At 29.5% G+C, this 17,689-nt stretch overlaps 1 protein-coding gene across 1 annotated transcript in view; it reads left to right on the top strand.

Annotated features, from left to right (window-relative positions):
* The window catches only part of LOC142324540 (cytoplasmic dynein 2 intermediate chain 1-like), an 89,965-nt gene that overhangs the window by 18,678 nt on the left and 53,598 nt on the right, over positions 1 to 17,689 (top strand). Inside the window, exons 3-6 of the mRNA XM_075365378.1 lie at positions 1,831 to 2,414; positions 7,232 to 7,479; positions 14,541 to 14,652; positions 15,038 to 15,178. Coding sequence (XP_075221493.1) covers positions 1,831 to 2,414; positions 7,232 to 7,479; positions 14,541 to 14,652; positions 15,038 to 15,178 — 1,085 coding nt within the window. The remainder of the gene's footprint in view (positions 1 to 1,830; positions 2,415 to 7,231; positions 7,480 to 14,540; positions 14,653 to 15,037; positions 15,179 to 17,689) is intronic.

Here is a 17,689-nt window from a genome sequence, read left to right as displayed (position 1 = left end):
TTTTGATCAAAAACTAAACCCTCTCACTATTACCAACCGCTCAGTACCCTTTGCAATTCCATTTTGTTAATACTTATTTATATAAAAGATGGTTGAACAGTAAGTACAACCAGCATATGACACTGGTTTAAAAAGTAATTCAATTAATTGTGATAAGGTTAGAGGTGAAACTCAAGACTTTCCTGCACTTTTTTTCAAAATCCTGCAGAAAAGTTATAATGCGCTTGTAAAGATTAAATAGTCTAAATGAATATTCATAGTGATTGACTACTGACTTTTGCCCAAGACACATTAACAAAAATTTCAGTGAATAATTTTATGAAATAACATTCTAAATCTGATATAATCTTAAAAACTAAATGTCACTGCACAGTCTCAGAATACTTTTATACTTTAACCAATAAATTTGATTTCTAGACGAAGTACAGGTACTTAAAATTGTAGTTTTGTTATTTTGCAAAAAGTTAAAATAAATTACATGCAAAGTGTTTTGCTTATTTTTAATTTTTTTATTACCCTCAGCTAAAATAAAAATTTGTAAAAAACTGCTTCCTATAGTGCCTATTATTTTTAAAAGAAGACCCATCAGCTACAAATGTAATAGCAACTAACTACATTCAGGTTGACCCATTATGTATTTTTAGTCACTAGCTGGAAATCAATCTAGAACTTTCTGTGCAGCAAGCCACCTGTGACAACAGAAGTCGTCAATCTATTTTTTTAAATAAAATATTTAAGACAATACTTCATCACATTTCAATCTAATGTTTTAGTTTTTATGAAATTGTTTGGTGTTTGGCACAATTGTAAAAATTAAGATTTTGCTGTGAAGATTTTTTATTAAAATAAACAACTACGTGAAAAAACGTCTTACATTATATATTTTTATAATATTTATACATTATATAATCTAACTTATATTTTTACACTAACTGAATTCTAAGCTAAGTGACTGAATTCTAAGATCCCAAAATTTTTAAAACAAACTTTGTGTAAAAATTTATTTTCAAAAAATTGTTGTTTTTAACTAAAACCACTTCTTGAAGTGCAAGAACATTTGCTGCAGCAAGAAGGAATGATCAAAAGATTCCAATCAGAACTGGTAAGTTTTAAACAGTAAAAAAAGAAAATGGTAATTGAATGCATCAACACAATTTCCTGCACCCTCCTTTCATTTAATTTATGTATTCAAGAAAATTTCACGACATTATTACTGATTGTAATGTATCAGCTTACTCACATTTTTGGCAGTCAGCCTTCAAAAAGGTTCAGTCATAGCCCAAAAAATTCGACCCTCTCTTTATAAAAAACATTTTTACTGTCTTTGTTAAATTGACTACACCAATACCTTACTTTTACATAATTTGTTCTTGTAGAATGGTGGTAAATTTTGTCAATGTTAAGACCAATGCACTAAAAAAATCAAATCACAGATTGAACTTAGAACTAGTTGGGATATTTTCAGACATCTATTATTTTGCTTCATTCATTATTTTGTCACACAAAGTATTAAAGTTCAATAAAATGCTGATCAAATGGCCAACTGCTGTATAAGAGCAATAATATTTCATTACCAACTGCTTTTTAATTTTAACTTTCATCTAATATTACAAATTATTTCATTATCCGAAAGCCGTTTTGAAATGAAGTAAGGTGTTTAATTGTCATAACTTAATTATTGAGAATATATTATACAATAATTAAAAGCTACAAAATTTACATGTAAACATTAATATTTTCTTGATCAGTTATTTAATGATATTAATGATATCCATTTTAAAAATATTTTTATTCTTAACATTATTTTCAAACTGATGACTGTTGTTACAGATGAGAGCTTATCCAAAACTAAAACAGAAAAAAATACTAAAGTTTCAAGCACACCAAAGAAAAGTAATGAAAGAAGTGGTACAGCAACACTATCTAGAGGTAGTAGAACTTCAAAAGCATTACCAATAATAGATAAAAAGGATGATGATAAATATAATGAAAAACAGAAAACCACTGGAGTGTATGATCCAAGAAAAAAAGAGAGAGAATTAGAAAAAAAAGCAAAAGAATCTTTAGAAAAAATTTACAAATTAAATTCATTAATTAAAAGTAAAAATTCAAAAACCACAAATGATAAAATGAAAGCAAAGAAACAAAAAAATGATAACAATAAATCAAAAAAAGAACAAAGCACGCCAACAAGAGGGCATGAGAGAGTAGAATCTATAGAAGACAAAAATAATACAAATGTTATAAATAAAAATTCTAATGAAAATGAAACTTTAGTAAAATCACCAGTTCTCTCGCCAAATCATTCAATTCAAACTGAAGTAGATAATAAAGCTGCTGGAGTTAGTTTTTTGGGAGAAAGTTCAATAAAAGTTGAAGAAAAAAGTGAAGATGAATATGAAGATGATTTTGAGGTAAGTAACTGTTACCAAATTTAAAACATTATGATGTATATATAACAACATAATTTCCAAATAAAAAATATTGAAATTTTGATTTAATTTTAATAACTATGTAGATAGATGTAAAGCATATATTTACAGAATTCACCTGCAGAAGGACCGATTAATCAATTCTAAAAATGTTTTCACTGAATACTTAATGGTGGTGAGTGTTAAATATGTATTCTTTTCATAAAAAACTTCTGTACTATATTTAAACATACAAAATAAGTAATGAACAGTTTTATCATGGTTACTGTAAGAACAATTTTAAATGATAAAGGTCATAAAAACTTTACTAATCTGCCGGAGTGAAATATTCTTTAACTTTAAAATGAGACTAATAATAAATGGTTTATTCAACTGAGATTGAATAAAACAATACTGATCAAATGAGCAGGAAAATCAGTTACACAAACAGGCATTTGAATAGCTACCTAGGCTCTTTGTGAAATTCTCAGCAGCAGGAGCCTTAGTCATATGGCTGTAAGCTTAATTTCTAAACAACCCGACTGCACCCCAGTCATGCAGAGATCTAACAGGTTGTGGTAACTGATTCACTTCATTACTTACTTAAGGAAAAAGGAATTAAGGATGTGTAAAATGAAAGAGTGGACAAAAGGACAACTCTGATGTAAAGACATCACACATCTCTTTTGAAATTCGTGTAGTTTGTCTACACTCAAGCTTTCAGTTTGCCTACCTAAAGTGAGAAAGCTTCATAAAATACTAACACATTATTAGCAAGCACTGACAGTATCAAGTGGAACCCACAGCAGCAGTTCCTCTGTGGGTTGATCATCTCCTTTCTTTATTATCCCAGTTTCATTCTTACTTGGAATCGTCAGATGCCATACTGGTGACAAGTTTGAACATTCTAAAAGAAAGTGAGGTGGGACTCTGTGGGACAATCTGATGGATGAATTGTCTATAACTAGTTCTTTTATGCATCCAAAAACATGAAATATCAGAAAAATTGATGAAATATTTTCATATTATAAAATGATTTATGGAAATGTATAATTATTCTATTTCATCAATCTTCATTTTTCTCTTTCATCTATTATTCAAGATGAATAATAATCATTTTAATAATTCAATAATCAATTACTTAATTTAATTTTTTCTAGACTGCTTTCGAGGAAGCTACTTAAAAAAAAAAACTGTCTGTAACTAATTTATCTCTTAAAATCTAATTTTAATATATGATTCTAATGACAATTAAATCAATTCTTAACAAACTTGAACACTAACATATATCAAACACAGGCACAATTCAAATGCAACAAATTTTTCAACCAGACTCTAAATTCACAATCGTGAAGTGAATGATCCTTCCTCTCACATCTAAGAGCTGGCGACCCAATTCATATTCTGCTGACAATTTCTTGCCATAGCTCACAGTCCTCTGCCATTCGAATCAATGTGCCTAGTGTTTCTCCAGTTGCCTCTCTGATCTGGTCCAGCATCTTTTCGGCGGTCTTTCCTGTGACCTGCTGCCCTCTATTTTTCCCTGTATGACTACGTTTTCAAGACTTTTGCCAGGTCTTCACAGTATATGGCTGAAAAAGCAGAGGATGCACTTGAAGCATATTGTGGACATCCTCCTCTGTATACCCAGCTCATTTATAATAGAGTTATTCAACCTCTTTTCTGTCCATGTGATGTGGAACATTCTTCTGTAGGCTTACATTATGAATGCATCGATTTTCCTCTGGTCTTCCACCTTGATGGTCCAGGTCTCAACCTGTAAATGACTATTTGGAAGACTAGTAGACTACCTGAAGTAGTCTCAGCTTTTTATTCCTCATGATTGTCCTATCTTTTCAAATAGCTGTCAACTTCATAAGCACCTCTTCACCAAGATAATTCTTTTTCGTATTTCAGCTGATGAACCCCTCCCATTTTTATCAATTGTGGATCCTAAATATATGAAATAGTTCACCTTTTTGAAATCCCATAGTGCAAATTCACTGGAAGATGGCTTTGTTTACGATCATAACTTTTGTTTTTCCGATGCTTAATTTCTGTACTAGTGCCACACTTTCTTGTTGAACTCAATTGAAGGATACTTCATTTCAATTTCAGAACCTGCAAACAGGATAATATTGTCAACGAACCTTAAGTTGGTTGTATGCCGACCTCATTTCATACACCACCATTCCAGTTTTTCAGGCTCTTTCGCATGGTAAATTCACTGTAAAGGTTGAATAAGATTGGAGACAGAATATACATCCCAGTTGTACTCTTCTTGACAGGTAAAAGAACTCTGTTGTGTCATTTTCCAGTCTAACCACTGTGCTGTTATTTATATATAGATTCTGATTGAGGGTAAGAAGATTTTCAGAAATGCCCATTTTCTTCAATATTCCACCTGACCTGAGTTGGAGGCATGGCGTAATCTAGGAAGCATATTACAAAAGGGGTGTTGAACTCGCTGGTTTTTTCTAACAGCTGCCTAATATTTAGAATTTGATCACAAGTACTCTTTTCTTTGATGGATGCTCTGTAGGAAATTCTCTGTCAATAGAATTGTAGACATTCACGCAGTATATGCAACAAAATTTTTCTTGTAAAATTACAGCAGTAGTTCTATAATTTTTGCACTGCTGTGAGCAGCTTTTTTATGTAGAGATATGAAAACCGAGGCCTACTCTTCAGGCTACTTGGGGTTAACCATATGTATTTGCATATCAGGTTCATAGCTGTAACATCCAATTCATCTGTGCTTTGATAATTTCCACTGTGAACTATCTCAGCCTGGTGACTTGTCTCTCAATTTCTTTATTGCTTTCTGCACCTCCTCTTTGAGAATTTCTCGTTCTCTCTTGGGACACTAAATCTACCTCTATAAGCTCTGCTTGGTTGTCACGATATAGGTTGCTGCAATATTTTTTCATCTCCTCCAATCTCCTGATAGTCAGTAATAAGTTTACAACCTGCTTCTTCTGTAACCCGAGATTTTGTTTTGAAGGTGTTCTTAAGTTTCCTTATTTGTTTGAACGTGGACTCAGTTTCATTATTACCATACAACTCCTTAAATTTTTTGCAGGTTTCTTGGATATATGAATCTTTAACACAACTTTTTAATTTCAGCTGACAATCTCTGGAATGTACTGAGGACTGACCGGTGGTGCCTTTCACTCTTCTTTGTTCCTCTACAAGTTGGATAGTTTCATTGGACAACCAGCTTCGTTAGCTCCTAGACTGCTGTACTTCTTTAGCTCTCTAATCTGTGGCTTCCAGGTTTTTAAATTCTTCCCATTTTTTAAAAGGTGTTTGTTCACGGTTTACATATTTTTCATTGAACTTGACTTTAGTTTTGGAAGGTGTTCGTCTTTTGAACTCTGAATAGACTAGTCTTCTGTTTTGCTCAATTGACACACTTTAAGAAACAGACATACTAATTGATGGTCCGACCTACACTTTGCATTGGGACATGATTTTGTATTCTTGACTGACATTTTCCATGTTTCTGAAATCAAAGTTTAATTGATTTGGTTACGATATCTGGCATACGGCGAGACCCACATATACAGCCAACAAGGATGCTGCTGATAGTGTGTATTGGTTACTGGAGTCTTTTATTTTGATAGAACTGGAAGAATCGTTCTCTGCAATCATCATTTCTTTTCGTATTGTCATTTCTTCACTGCCGCCTACCTTTGCATTGGTCGCCTTGCACAATTATGATTTCTTTCAGTGGTAGCGAATCAAAGCATGAGGCAAGTTGGTTATAAAACTCTTATATTACTTCATCTTCAGCTTCTTATATTACTTCAGCTGTTGAATTATATTGAACTTTGCCAGTTTTATGTTTAATCTCACCAGAAGGATTCTGTCGTAAACCGGTCTATATTCATTTCTTTCCATTCCATCGATATTATAAGTGTGACACCACTGCTTGATTGTTCTGATTTTTCTGAGAAATATACCACATTTCCTTCCGATGTACTGAAATGGCCATTTTCTCTCCAATGTGTCTCCACTAGTACCATTATTGAATTCTGGATACTTAAGACATTCTTTCTCAATAACTGCAAACTTGCCAACTTTAATTAAGCCTCTTACATTTCAACTTGCAATCTTGTGTGCTCTTCCATTGATGGCAGCCAACTTCCCACTTGTAGTTGTCTCCCGATTGGAGGACAACTGCAATCTGGATGTGATGGGGTGATTTGAAACTACAGAACATTTAGTTGTGTGCAAGATGATGGTGAGTTTTCTTGGAAAAGTTACTTGTGGTAATTTTCCATTGCCTTCCAAGAGGATTTTCTGTCACGGATTACTCTCTTACTTGAAAGGTCCACTTTTAAAGCATGGGATACTACCTCCTCACTCCAACACAATGTATATAATGAATTCTAGCTGGGCACAGTTGTGAGTGGTGCAGGTGGTCCACTGATCTTGAGCAGTCTATAGTAGTTGAACGGTATTTACTAGAATGCCCCCTTTGATTTGAGGCACCCATCCTCGTATATCACCAGTTGAAGTAATAAGGTAATTAACAATGGGTAATATTATTTAAAAACATTAAATAACTACAATATAATAACAATATGCTGCAATAATAACTACAATATGATAATCTTAAAAAAAATATGTAACTGAAAAAAGCATTTTCCCAAAAATTATTCAGAACTGGGAAAAGAGTGAATTAGATTGTCCATTTTTGGTAATTTTATTGCTATATAAAGAGATTCTTTAACTTCTGGTAATTATTTTACATTATGATCTGAAGAATATATTACAATTGAAATTAATATTTTGGGTTTAAATATGTTTTTCAGAGTTACGAATCTGATTTTGAAGAATGTACAGAATCTGGTGTGAGTGAAGATGAAACATTTTCAATTACTACTGAAGAATATGATGAAACAGATTCAGACAGTTGTTCAAATATACAAGAAAAACCAACAATAGAAGAAGAAAGAAAACTGGACTCAGGAAATTATGATTTAGCGACTCAAAAACAAAGGAGACAGATTAATGAAATTAAGGATGCTATGCTGAAAGAAAATTCACTTTATAATCTTGGGTAAAAATGATTACATAAATAATTAATATATTGTAAAAATTAATTGTTTATTGTGTGTTGAAATACATATCATAACATATGAAGTATAATACAGTGCAAAAAACATAAAAAATCTAAGCCTATGTTGAAAAATTTAAATACATTAATATAGAAGTAATATATTTCTTACTTTTCATTTTTTTGGTAGGGTAGCAATTATTATCCTTAAAATAGATTATTAATTTCCATGTAAGATTATGATGTCTTTCAAACAAAACATCTTTGTTTTTTAAAAAAAAATGAATCAAAACCAGCAAATTAGTTTTACTTGAATTCATGAATGTAGAGATTTTATTAATTATGAGATGTGTGGTTATTTCTAAAAATATTTTTAACGATACCAGTGAATTTAAAGGCATGAAATCTAATTTGTAATACTAAATTAGATCAGGTAAGAACATTGAACAAAACCAAAGGCCAAATTTAATTAAAATAGTAGTCGGTTGTTTAATGAAATTTCAAATAAATAAGTGGCATATTTCTTTGATGAAATATGATATGATTACTACAAGGATCAATATAGTTTGTATTGCAATGAAATTTCAATTAAATAAGTGGCATATTTCTTTGATGAAATATGATATGATTACTACAAGGATCAATATAGTTTGTATTGCAAGGCACGGTAACACTTGGTTGTTAAAAATGTAATTTTTCAACAGAATTATCAAAAAGTATACAATTATTAGATATTTATAGTTTTGTGAGGAAGAATAATAAAAATGAGTGAACGATTTCCAGTTGTATTTTTTGTTGGAAGGAATAAACTATCAGTTAACGTAGGATACTAAAAAAACATGTCACCTAACATATGGTGAATTGTTTGAAGTATTAATGAAGTAAATTAATAGTATTTACTTGAATTTGGACAGTATTATTGGTAATTTTATTCAAATAAGAGTTATATACATTAAGAATGTGGGAAATAGAATTTGAGAGTATGATGAAGTCATGCATTAATGTACGATTAAGGATATATTTTTTCTTGGAGAAAATAATATCTAATAGTTCAAATACCAGTATAAAGGTAAATAACTTTAAATTTCATTTTCATACTAATGGGTTCAGTTAATTGTTATGATTTAAGACTGAATAATAGCCTACTGAGCAATTACAAAACTGTAATTTGGCATTTACTCTATTACAAGAGAAAATTATTATCACAAGATAATGAATATTGAAAGTGGATTATATAATTGGATCTACACCAGAGGATGTCTTCCTATCAGTTACAACATTTTGCCATTTACCATTCAAAGAATGAATGTGTTATATGGATTAAAGACAAAAATAAAAAAATAATGCTAGACTATCATCAATATAACAAAATATAACAATATTCACTTTTCAGTGACACTGCCTAACAAATTCACCCATCACAGCTTGTTTTATCTGAAAGCTTCAATTTTAATATGGATAAGACCTGGAGGAATGCTTTATAAAATTTTGAATAAACCAAGTGGTCCAACTTTGAGACTTGTTGGTTTCAGATTAACAAGGAACGTGGATTTAGCTGAAACTTTATTAAGGGCACAAGAAATGTGGTGTCCTACTTTACTAGTGAAATAGATTCTTCCCATGACATGATAGGCCTTTTGAGCAAACTATGAACTACATGGTTAAGTCCTGCATCTATTCTTTCATAAGGGCCCTTTATTTTGATTTAATTATTCAATTTATAACAGAGCTGATCAGAATGAACTTGATTTAAAAATATAAATTTAAAAAAATTCTCAAAGTAAGATATGTATGCATACATATGACTAGTCATTAATTTCTGCTTTGCTAAATGACTACAGCAATTGATACCACTTAATTCTAAAAAAATGTTTGGAAACAAGTGGATGGTTAAGGTGTACTAGTCCAAAAAAATCTGAATTTCACACAATTACTTCTTTACAAAAGGGATGTAAAATACATTAAGTGAAAAATAATTTGAAATTTAAACTCAGATTTTCTGTGGTAGAGAATCACCAGTAAAATTGCAAACATTTAGTGCAATTCTTTAGAATTTTTCATCTTTCAAAATGTGAAAGGCAGCAAATTGTACACTAGTCATTTGTTAAAGGCATAGAAACTGTAGAAAATTTTACATCAAATCCGCACATCCCTGACCTTGCATCATACAATTAATAGCTTCTTTTCAGTATTTTAATGACCGGATTGAGTTAAGTAATAATGATAAAGAATTGAAAGACATTAAAAATGGTTGAGGAATTTATATATATATCCTGTCTATAATAATTTTTCTTTTTTTTTTTAAGATATGTATATGAAGTTCATTATCAGTATAAGATAACTCCAACATTTTTTGCTTCCACTCTTGAATAATACATTTTTTAATTGAACTGCATATTGTGCAGTGCAATAGGGTATATGTTAAGAAATATTAATTCATACATGATTGAATTTAAAAAGTAGTAATACGTGATAATAATTATTTTTTGATAAAATAAAGCTCAATATTCTGAAATTAATGCCACTCAATGAACTTGTGCATATTATTCCATACTGTGTGGTATGTAACATTGTAATTACATATAAATTTCTAACCTAAGTATTTATTTAAATAATAAAAAAAGCTTTTGAAATGTGGTGCTATAGGAGAATGTTAAAAATCAGATGGGTGGATTAAGTGACAAATGAAGAGGTATTGCGGCAAATAGATGAAGAAAGAAGCATTTGGAAAAATATAGTTAAAAGAAGAGACAGACTTATAGGCCACATACTAAGGCATCCTGGAATAGTCGCTTTAATATTGGAAGGACAGGTAGAAGGAAAAAATTGTGTAGGCAGGCCACGTTTGGAATATGTAAAACAAACTGTTAGCGATGTAGAATGTAGAGAGTATACCGAAATGAAACAACTAGCACTAGATAGGGAATCTTGGAGAGCTGCATCAAACCAGTCAAATGACTGAAGACAAAAAAAAATAATAAAAAAACAAATTTAAAGTGTTTCCAGTATATTGCATGATCTCTTCACTCTAATTCTTCTAATGACAATGTATCTCAATTTTCTTTTTGTCGTAATTCATCTTAATTTGAAATTTTATCAACCTGGTTAAATTTTCTGTTTTGGCAAAAAAAACAGTTTACTAGTATGGCTTTCTTATAGGCCAGGTTTTTAGACTGTATAAAGGTCAGAAGATTACTCCCCCCCCCTTAAGTAATTAAATAAAATATTTAAATTTTGAGTCAAGTATGGCGTATTTGTCGATTTTACAAAATTGTAATGTACTTGGGTATTTGTTTTTAATGTACTGAGTAAAATTTACATGAATGTTGTGGTTAACATTTTGCTGTTTCTGAGGTGATTTGGAAAAGTTGTTTCTGATGTGTTTAGTAGCTGTATGATATGGTGAATTAACCAATTTATGACGAGACTGTTAACAATAGCTCTATTGGTACTAGCAACTCTTTTTAAGAAAATGGTGATAATTAGCTCTTTGAAGATAAAGTTCCATTAATTTGAAAGGGAATTGTTTTACATTTCATAATTTTAGTGTTATCATGATTTGTAAAAAAGAGCAAGCTTGTCAAACCTGTTAACCAAGAATTATGTATAAATATTTACTAATAAATGGTACATCATCATAAAATAGAGCAGCTATCTTTTACAAACAAATGAGATGAAAGCATGGTTAAAGGAATAATATAGCCCTAATTTCCACTAAAATAGATTAAATATGTGTATCATAAAATATGAAAATCAAAAAGTGTGTAAATATATAATGTAAAAAAATTGTACAACAATAATTTAAATTATTTTCTTTTCCACAAATAATTAATTACATTAAGTTTTTAAATTATAATAACAAATAACTTTAAATCTTAACTTGCCAATAAATAATAATTAGAAATTATTATTTATTGGATATTAAGCACTCATATTTATCTACTGAATATAATGCATTAAGCATATATTATAAACTTGTAATTAACTATAAAGTTAAACAACCAGACTTTAATAACAAACTTCAAAGAATAATTCATTATAGAAAGTACCAGACTTGCATAATGTATAGAATAAATAATCACCTGTATGACTGATACAATAAAGTTAAAGCAATTTTAACTGAAAGTATTAAACTGACCGAGTTAACAGTCGTTATAAAGTTTTATTTACCATAAGAACATCGCTCAAGATTCAATACACCATTTTATAAATATCTCTGAATTATTTACATATTAATTATTTATGTCTAATTATAAAGGTTACTCTTTTGAAAATATACTGAGCAATTAAGTACCATACAACCTAATTAAACTGAACCTACTGTAATAAACTGCTTGGCCCCCTTTTTTACACCCTCTTTTTATAAATATAATTATAAAATCTTTGTTTTTTCTGTTCTTCTTTTTTTTCACCTTGTACTTGGCTAATTAATAACAATAGTTGTTGTTCATAACACTTTTCTTCATTTACTAAACTACCAGTATTTTTTTATTGCAAATACAAGAAGTTAAGTTCAGTTGCTCCACTGATAAATGTATATTAAGAATCCCTCGTGTTTTATGTCATCTTGAAAGTAAATCAATCCAAGATACCCCATAAATTAGCTTATCCATAATATTATGAGCAAATAGGATACTATACAAAGACTTATATGCAAAGATTATATTTGTAGCAAGTAATGACTTCAAAAGGTAAGATCTATCTTTTAAACATGCTAAAGGACTAATCTCTTGGAAATCATTCCTTCCAGGTGGGAATTCGGTTTTTATCTAACTTGTTCATCAACATGCTTTTCCTGTTTATATACATTTTATTTTTTGTGTTTTTTTCTGTAGGTATGAATAAGTATTTCTTGTATAGAATAATATAAAATCTATGTAATAATTGATTATGTAAAAACTTTTTCACAACACATTTTAAAACTACAAAATTTTATAATTGATAATTTTTTCTTTTTAATGTTGTTAAAGGCTCTACCACTTATTTTAGCATTTTCTTGTTTAATTTTGAAAGGATGGTGTATAAACAAAACTTACTGAAAATTTAACTGAAGTTAAATTTTGATCTTTCTGTTGTACGACAGTTGAAAATGGTAGTTGACATACTGCAATTAACATTCACTAAGTGACTCTGAGCCAATATTTGGGAAGGGCATTTGCTTTTTAGAATTGCTTCAATCACTCACTGCCCCTCTACGCCATGGTATTCTGGCACCTAGGGAAATCCTAACATATTGCATTCTGAGAAAGTAAGCAAACCTTGGAAGCATTCTCATACCAACTATTAAGTAGAAGTGAGACGTTTAGTGATATAAGGGTGGCCTGATTGGCAATATAAAGATTTATTTACCACTGTAGACTAAGGTTTATTGGTTTTATCATGGAAAAATTTTGTGCCTATACTACAGTTTTTAACAAAATAAATTCCATCATTGACAACAAATTTTCTGTGGCCCATGTCAGTCTATTATCTTGGAATCAACATCTATGAAAAATATCTATTGTAGCTGGTTACCTCAGCTGAAGTCTTTCCACTACACACTTCATGATTAGTATTAATACAAATTAATGAAATGATGAAAAATTTTGATACCTTATCAGCTTTCATATCACAGCTAAATTAAATAAGGTCATCAGGTATAACATACACATATTGTCAATTTTTAATTCCAATGTCTCTACAACATTAAATATTAGTGATGTGGTCTGCAGCCCAATCTACCATCACTAAGTCAACAGTGGAAAGGCCTCTAAAAATTCCAAAGATTCATAAATATACAATACTATGAAGGGGTCAATGTTCTTCTTCACAACAATTACTATGTTCCACTGTACCTAAGCACTATGTAATTTAAATTTAGCTTCACCTCAGACAACCTCTTGCACATAAGAGGTATAATCCTCCAGTTCTGACATGAAAAACAGCCTAAAAAGTCATCGGTGACCATTTTGCTATTTTTATAATTAACTAAGATTTTAATATAATAATTTAACTGTTCACATTAATCCCGATATGCTTGGACAAATTGTAAATTTTTGTACTCTTTTTGTACTTAAATGGTTAATATACTATATATCTACTATACTTTACTATACTATACTAAGACTCATATGATATATTTCCTCTACGATTTCCTTGAAAACGCAATGGAACTCCATTAATTTCAAGCTGAAGGAATAGGGAAATTATGAATTACTACAAATTACAAAATTTGGGTATTAAATACATTCACATATAAAAAAAAATTAATGCATAAGTAATTTATTGTAATTAATTCATTAATATAAAAAAAACTAAAACACATAGGATAAAAATTAACAAATTATTATGGGATTGATAAAACAGAATAAATTAAGTGGAACTGAAGTAAGAGACTCATCAGATCAGCTCAAAAATACTGGGGCAATCCTCAGATAAGCTGATATCCTTTATTTGATTAGTTCCTTCATTATATCATACAACCTTAACTTATGAAGTTAAGATATAAGACCTTATAAAATTAGGAAGTTATATTTTTCAAAAGTGTGCAGTCTAGAATGGTGTAGTGATAGGGCCTACATTATTAAAATGTTATTTCTACCAAGATTACAAAAACATCTAAAAAGGCAATCATAAGAACACTAGTCAGGTATATAGTCTTCACTATTTAATTTTTGAGAAAGTTGCAGCTGTACACAGTACATAAAAAAAACTGTACATTAGAGAAATTCATTCATTAATACTAATCTTTAAATAAATGAATACTTTTATTATTAAATTCTTTTGAAAAAATTTCTCTTCAAATTAATTCAAAAGGTTAAAATTAGGCAGAATTTTTTACATTATATTTTAAGAAATTCAAGGGACAAAAGAAAAACATCAAGTTTTATTGTATGTGTGTGTGTGTGTGTGTGTGCGCGCACGCATATCATATATTACTGTCAAATTAATAAACAGTACTGAAATTAAGTAGTACTTGTAAATACTAATTTATTAAATAGCCCAATATCAAATTAATTATCTAAAAAAAAAAATTGACTTTAATGTTTTGTTTTTTTTTTTTAATTCATGTTAATTTTTTTCAGTCAATCATCAAGAAATGAAAAAACAGTCACAGATGAGATGCCAATTAAAACATCAAATGACAATTTTTTTATTAACTTTACAAGTGCAAGACAACGTCAAAAAAAAGAAAAGGTAAATAATATTAATTTAAAATGACAATAAGTAATTTGATTTTTATGAAATTTAAGTTATTTTAGTATTTTGTATCCTAATACTAAATGTTATGACAGTCTAGCCATTCAACTAAAAGAAAAATTAGGCCATTCTCATTGACTAAAGGAACTAATTAATTAAATGTTATATCTGCCACTGGAATTTTAACTTCTAAACCATTCCCATTCACAAGCAATACACTGATATTCCAAATGTTACAGATCAATAGGATTTAAACAGAGGCAGAATACAATCCTGCAAAGATAATTGCAATTCTGAATCAGATTTTTAAAATTATAATTTGTTTTAATATGATCTAAAATAAATTAATAAATTTCTGAATACAAAATATGTGTATTTTCAGGTGAAAGCAGCAATTCAGAATCGTGGGGATAAACTACTAGAAATGATAAGATTAGATATGATGAGTTTTTCTATATTAGATCTTCCTGCAGTACCATATGAAGTATATATTCAATGTTATGGAAAATCAAATAATGTGCAGGCAAGTAAGATTGATGAACTTTATTTTCATGTTTCAGTAGAGTGTGCTAGCAATGGGATAAAAAGGGGTGTGGTTATTATTAGTAAGTATGTTCTTCTCTTCCACCCTTTTAAGTTGGTACAGCAGTTAAAAATGGCTAGAATCCAAATAAAAAAACCATCAGGAGGCCAGTCCAAAATTTTCCAGCATGCCTTTCATGAAAATGTTTACTCTTAATTTGCCACTGAACCTTTTCAGCTATTCTACAAACACACTGTAATTGAATATTTCAAATTGTTTGAAGAGAGTAAGGATCTATAAAATCTTTAACTTTTAATTAAAAATTAAATGGATTCTTTCTTCTCAAGATCTTCCAAAATTAATCTGCCAAAAAACAATACAGTTTACTTGGTTAATGAGAACCAAGATCAATCTTAACATTTTTTCTTTCAAAATTTTCATCTAACACTTTCTCTTTGTTCGACTACTTTGCCTCTTTCATTCAGTATAATTGCCCAAAAATCTTTCTGTCAGTCTTAGACAGTTTTATTGGTCTGAAATTGATAAACACTTTTTAGTTGTTTATCTATCTTCCATTCATTCTCCTAACGGTTTAAAATTAACAATATAATTTTTCATTCTAATCTTTTATTACAAAAAGAATTTTTTTAAACGTCATCTTTATTTGTTGTTTTAAAATGTGTGCATTTATAAGTTGTTACCAAATTAAGAACTGAGTTAAGATAATGTGCATAAAATTCATCTTAATTTTAACTACAGTATAGCTAAAGAAAAAAGATACCCGAGTAACAATTTTGTAACCAACAGGTTTAAAAAACCCATAATATACTCAAAAAAGTTTCTTCTTTATGTTATTAAGAACTTGTCTGTAGCAATAAATGTTCATTTACATAAAAAAAATGCAAGAAAACATGGTTTTTTTCATCTTTTTTACTTTTCCAACTACAGCTATATTGCTGCTGCAGCAGAATAGCTGCAAAGGTAAAGTATAGGAACTGACCAAAATTTTGGATAATTGTAGAGAAATTTGCAAAAGTTGATTTTTCAAATCCTAATTGAAAAAATACAAAAAAGTTATAGAAATTTTCAGAAGTAAATTCATATGTGTGTTGACCTGTATTGGCTAACTCTTTGAAAATGGATTTAATGTAAATATATGTGGCACTGATGATATTCAATTGACAAAATAAAAAAAAAGGGATAGGGTAATTTTTGCAATTTTTAATGTTTGATACAGTGGTCATAGAAAATTTAGCTTTAGTATGATGAAAATTCTAAGGTATGATTCTTTAGTATGATTTAAAATGCTAAGGTTTTAAGTAAATTGGATTTAGTGCAGATATTGAACATAATTTCGAAACAATTTATGCCTTGTATCTCAAAAACTCAATGACTAAATTACAAAAAAATCCCTTTGGTACACCAGAAAGTGGAGGTAGATTTCACCAGTCCTAAGTAGGGGATAAAAAAGATTTCCACCTTAAAGTTAAGAAAAACTTCAAATTTAATCAATAGGACAATGGTTAAAGTGAAACAAGTTTCGTGTGTTTAGCATACAAGCCCCATCTTCTTACAATTCCAGCAACATTTTCATCATCCCTTGCTATAAGGGTTGGTCATATCAAAAATTGTTTTTCACAAAAGCTTTAGGGAATGTTTAGAGGACTAGCTACCACTCTAAATCGATTCGATACTGTGCCTATTAAGGGAGGTATGATTTTTTTGTCTTCGAAACTCCATTTTTTCCACCCCCTGGGCCAATGGTTGGTAATATAAAAAAATTTTACTTAGATAAGATTTAGGCTTTTATCCAGAGAATAGTAGGAACTTTAAACGAATTGACCAAAATACTTGTAGATATTTGGTTATATATTCTAACCTACATTGACAGGATGCATCACACGATCTATATTTTTTTAGTAAACTATCAATTTTTATTCTTGTTGAATAACAGTGCAATAAATCAGGTTGAGTTATTGAAATAAGTAATTACTTCAATAAATAAACATTTAAGCCCAAAAAAACAAGGCGCTGAATGACACCCATACTTAAAAATATTTTATAAACATTAATTTTTAAGATTCAAAGTATTATTAATGCAGATGACATGGAAATATTTTGAAAAAAGGTAGTTCCATGCAATCCAATGTTTTTGAATTAAAATCTTTTTATAATATTTTTTAAAACTTTCTGATATTTATTGGTTTTTCAAGTTTGGGCTGTTATATAAGGTAGCTCTAAAGCTGGAGGGTCAAATGGGACCCACATTTTTTAGCAATATATACTCAAAATAATTTTGATGACAAAAAATGTCATTAGATCAAAGGGTTAACTGGGGAGTTTTTATTCAGAATTTAGATGTTATCTCAGTTATACTTTTAATGCTACATAATTTTTAAAAGTAAATTATCATTTGATTAAGGGGTTTCAAATCAAATCCAATCTTTTTAATGAAATCTTAACCTTTTTTGCATTATATTTTGCATATGCATTTCCTTAGTTAATTAATGA

The sequence above is a fragment of the Lycorma delicatula genome, chromosome 5, assembly GCF_047948215.1.
Source record: "Lycorma delicatula isolate Av1 chromosome 5, ASM4794821v1, whole genome shotgun sequence".
In the NCBI taxonomy this organism is placed as follows: Eukaryota; Metazoa; Arthropoda; class Insecta; order Hemiptera; family Fulgoridae; genus Lycorma; species Lycorma delicatula.
This window is presented reverse-complemented; position numbering and strand designations above follow the sequence as displayed.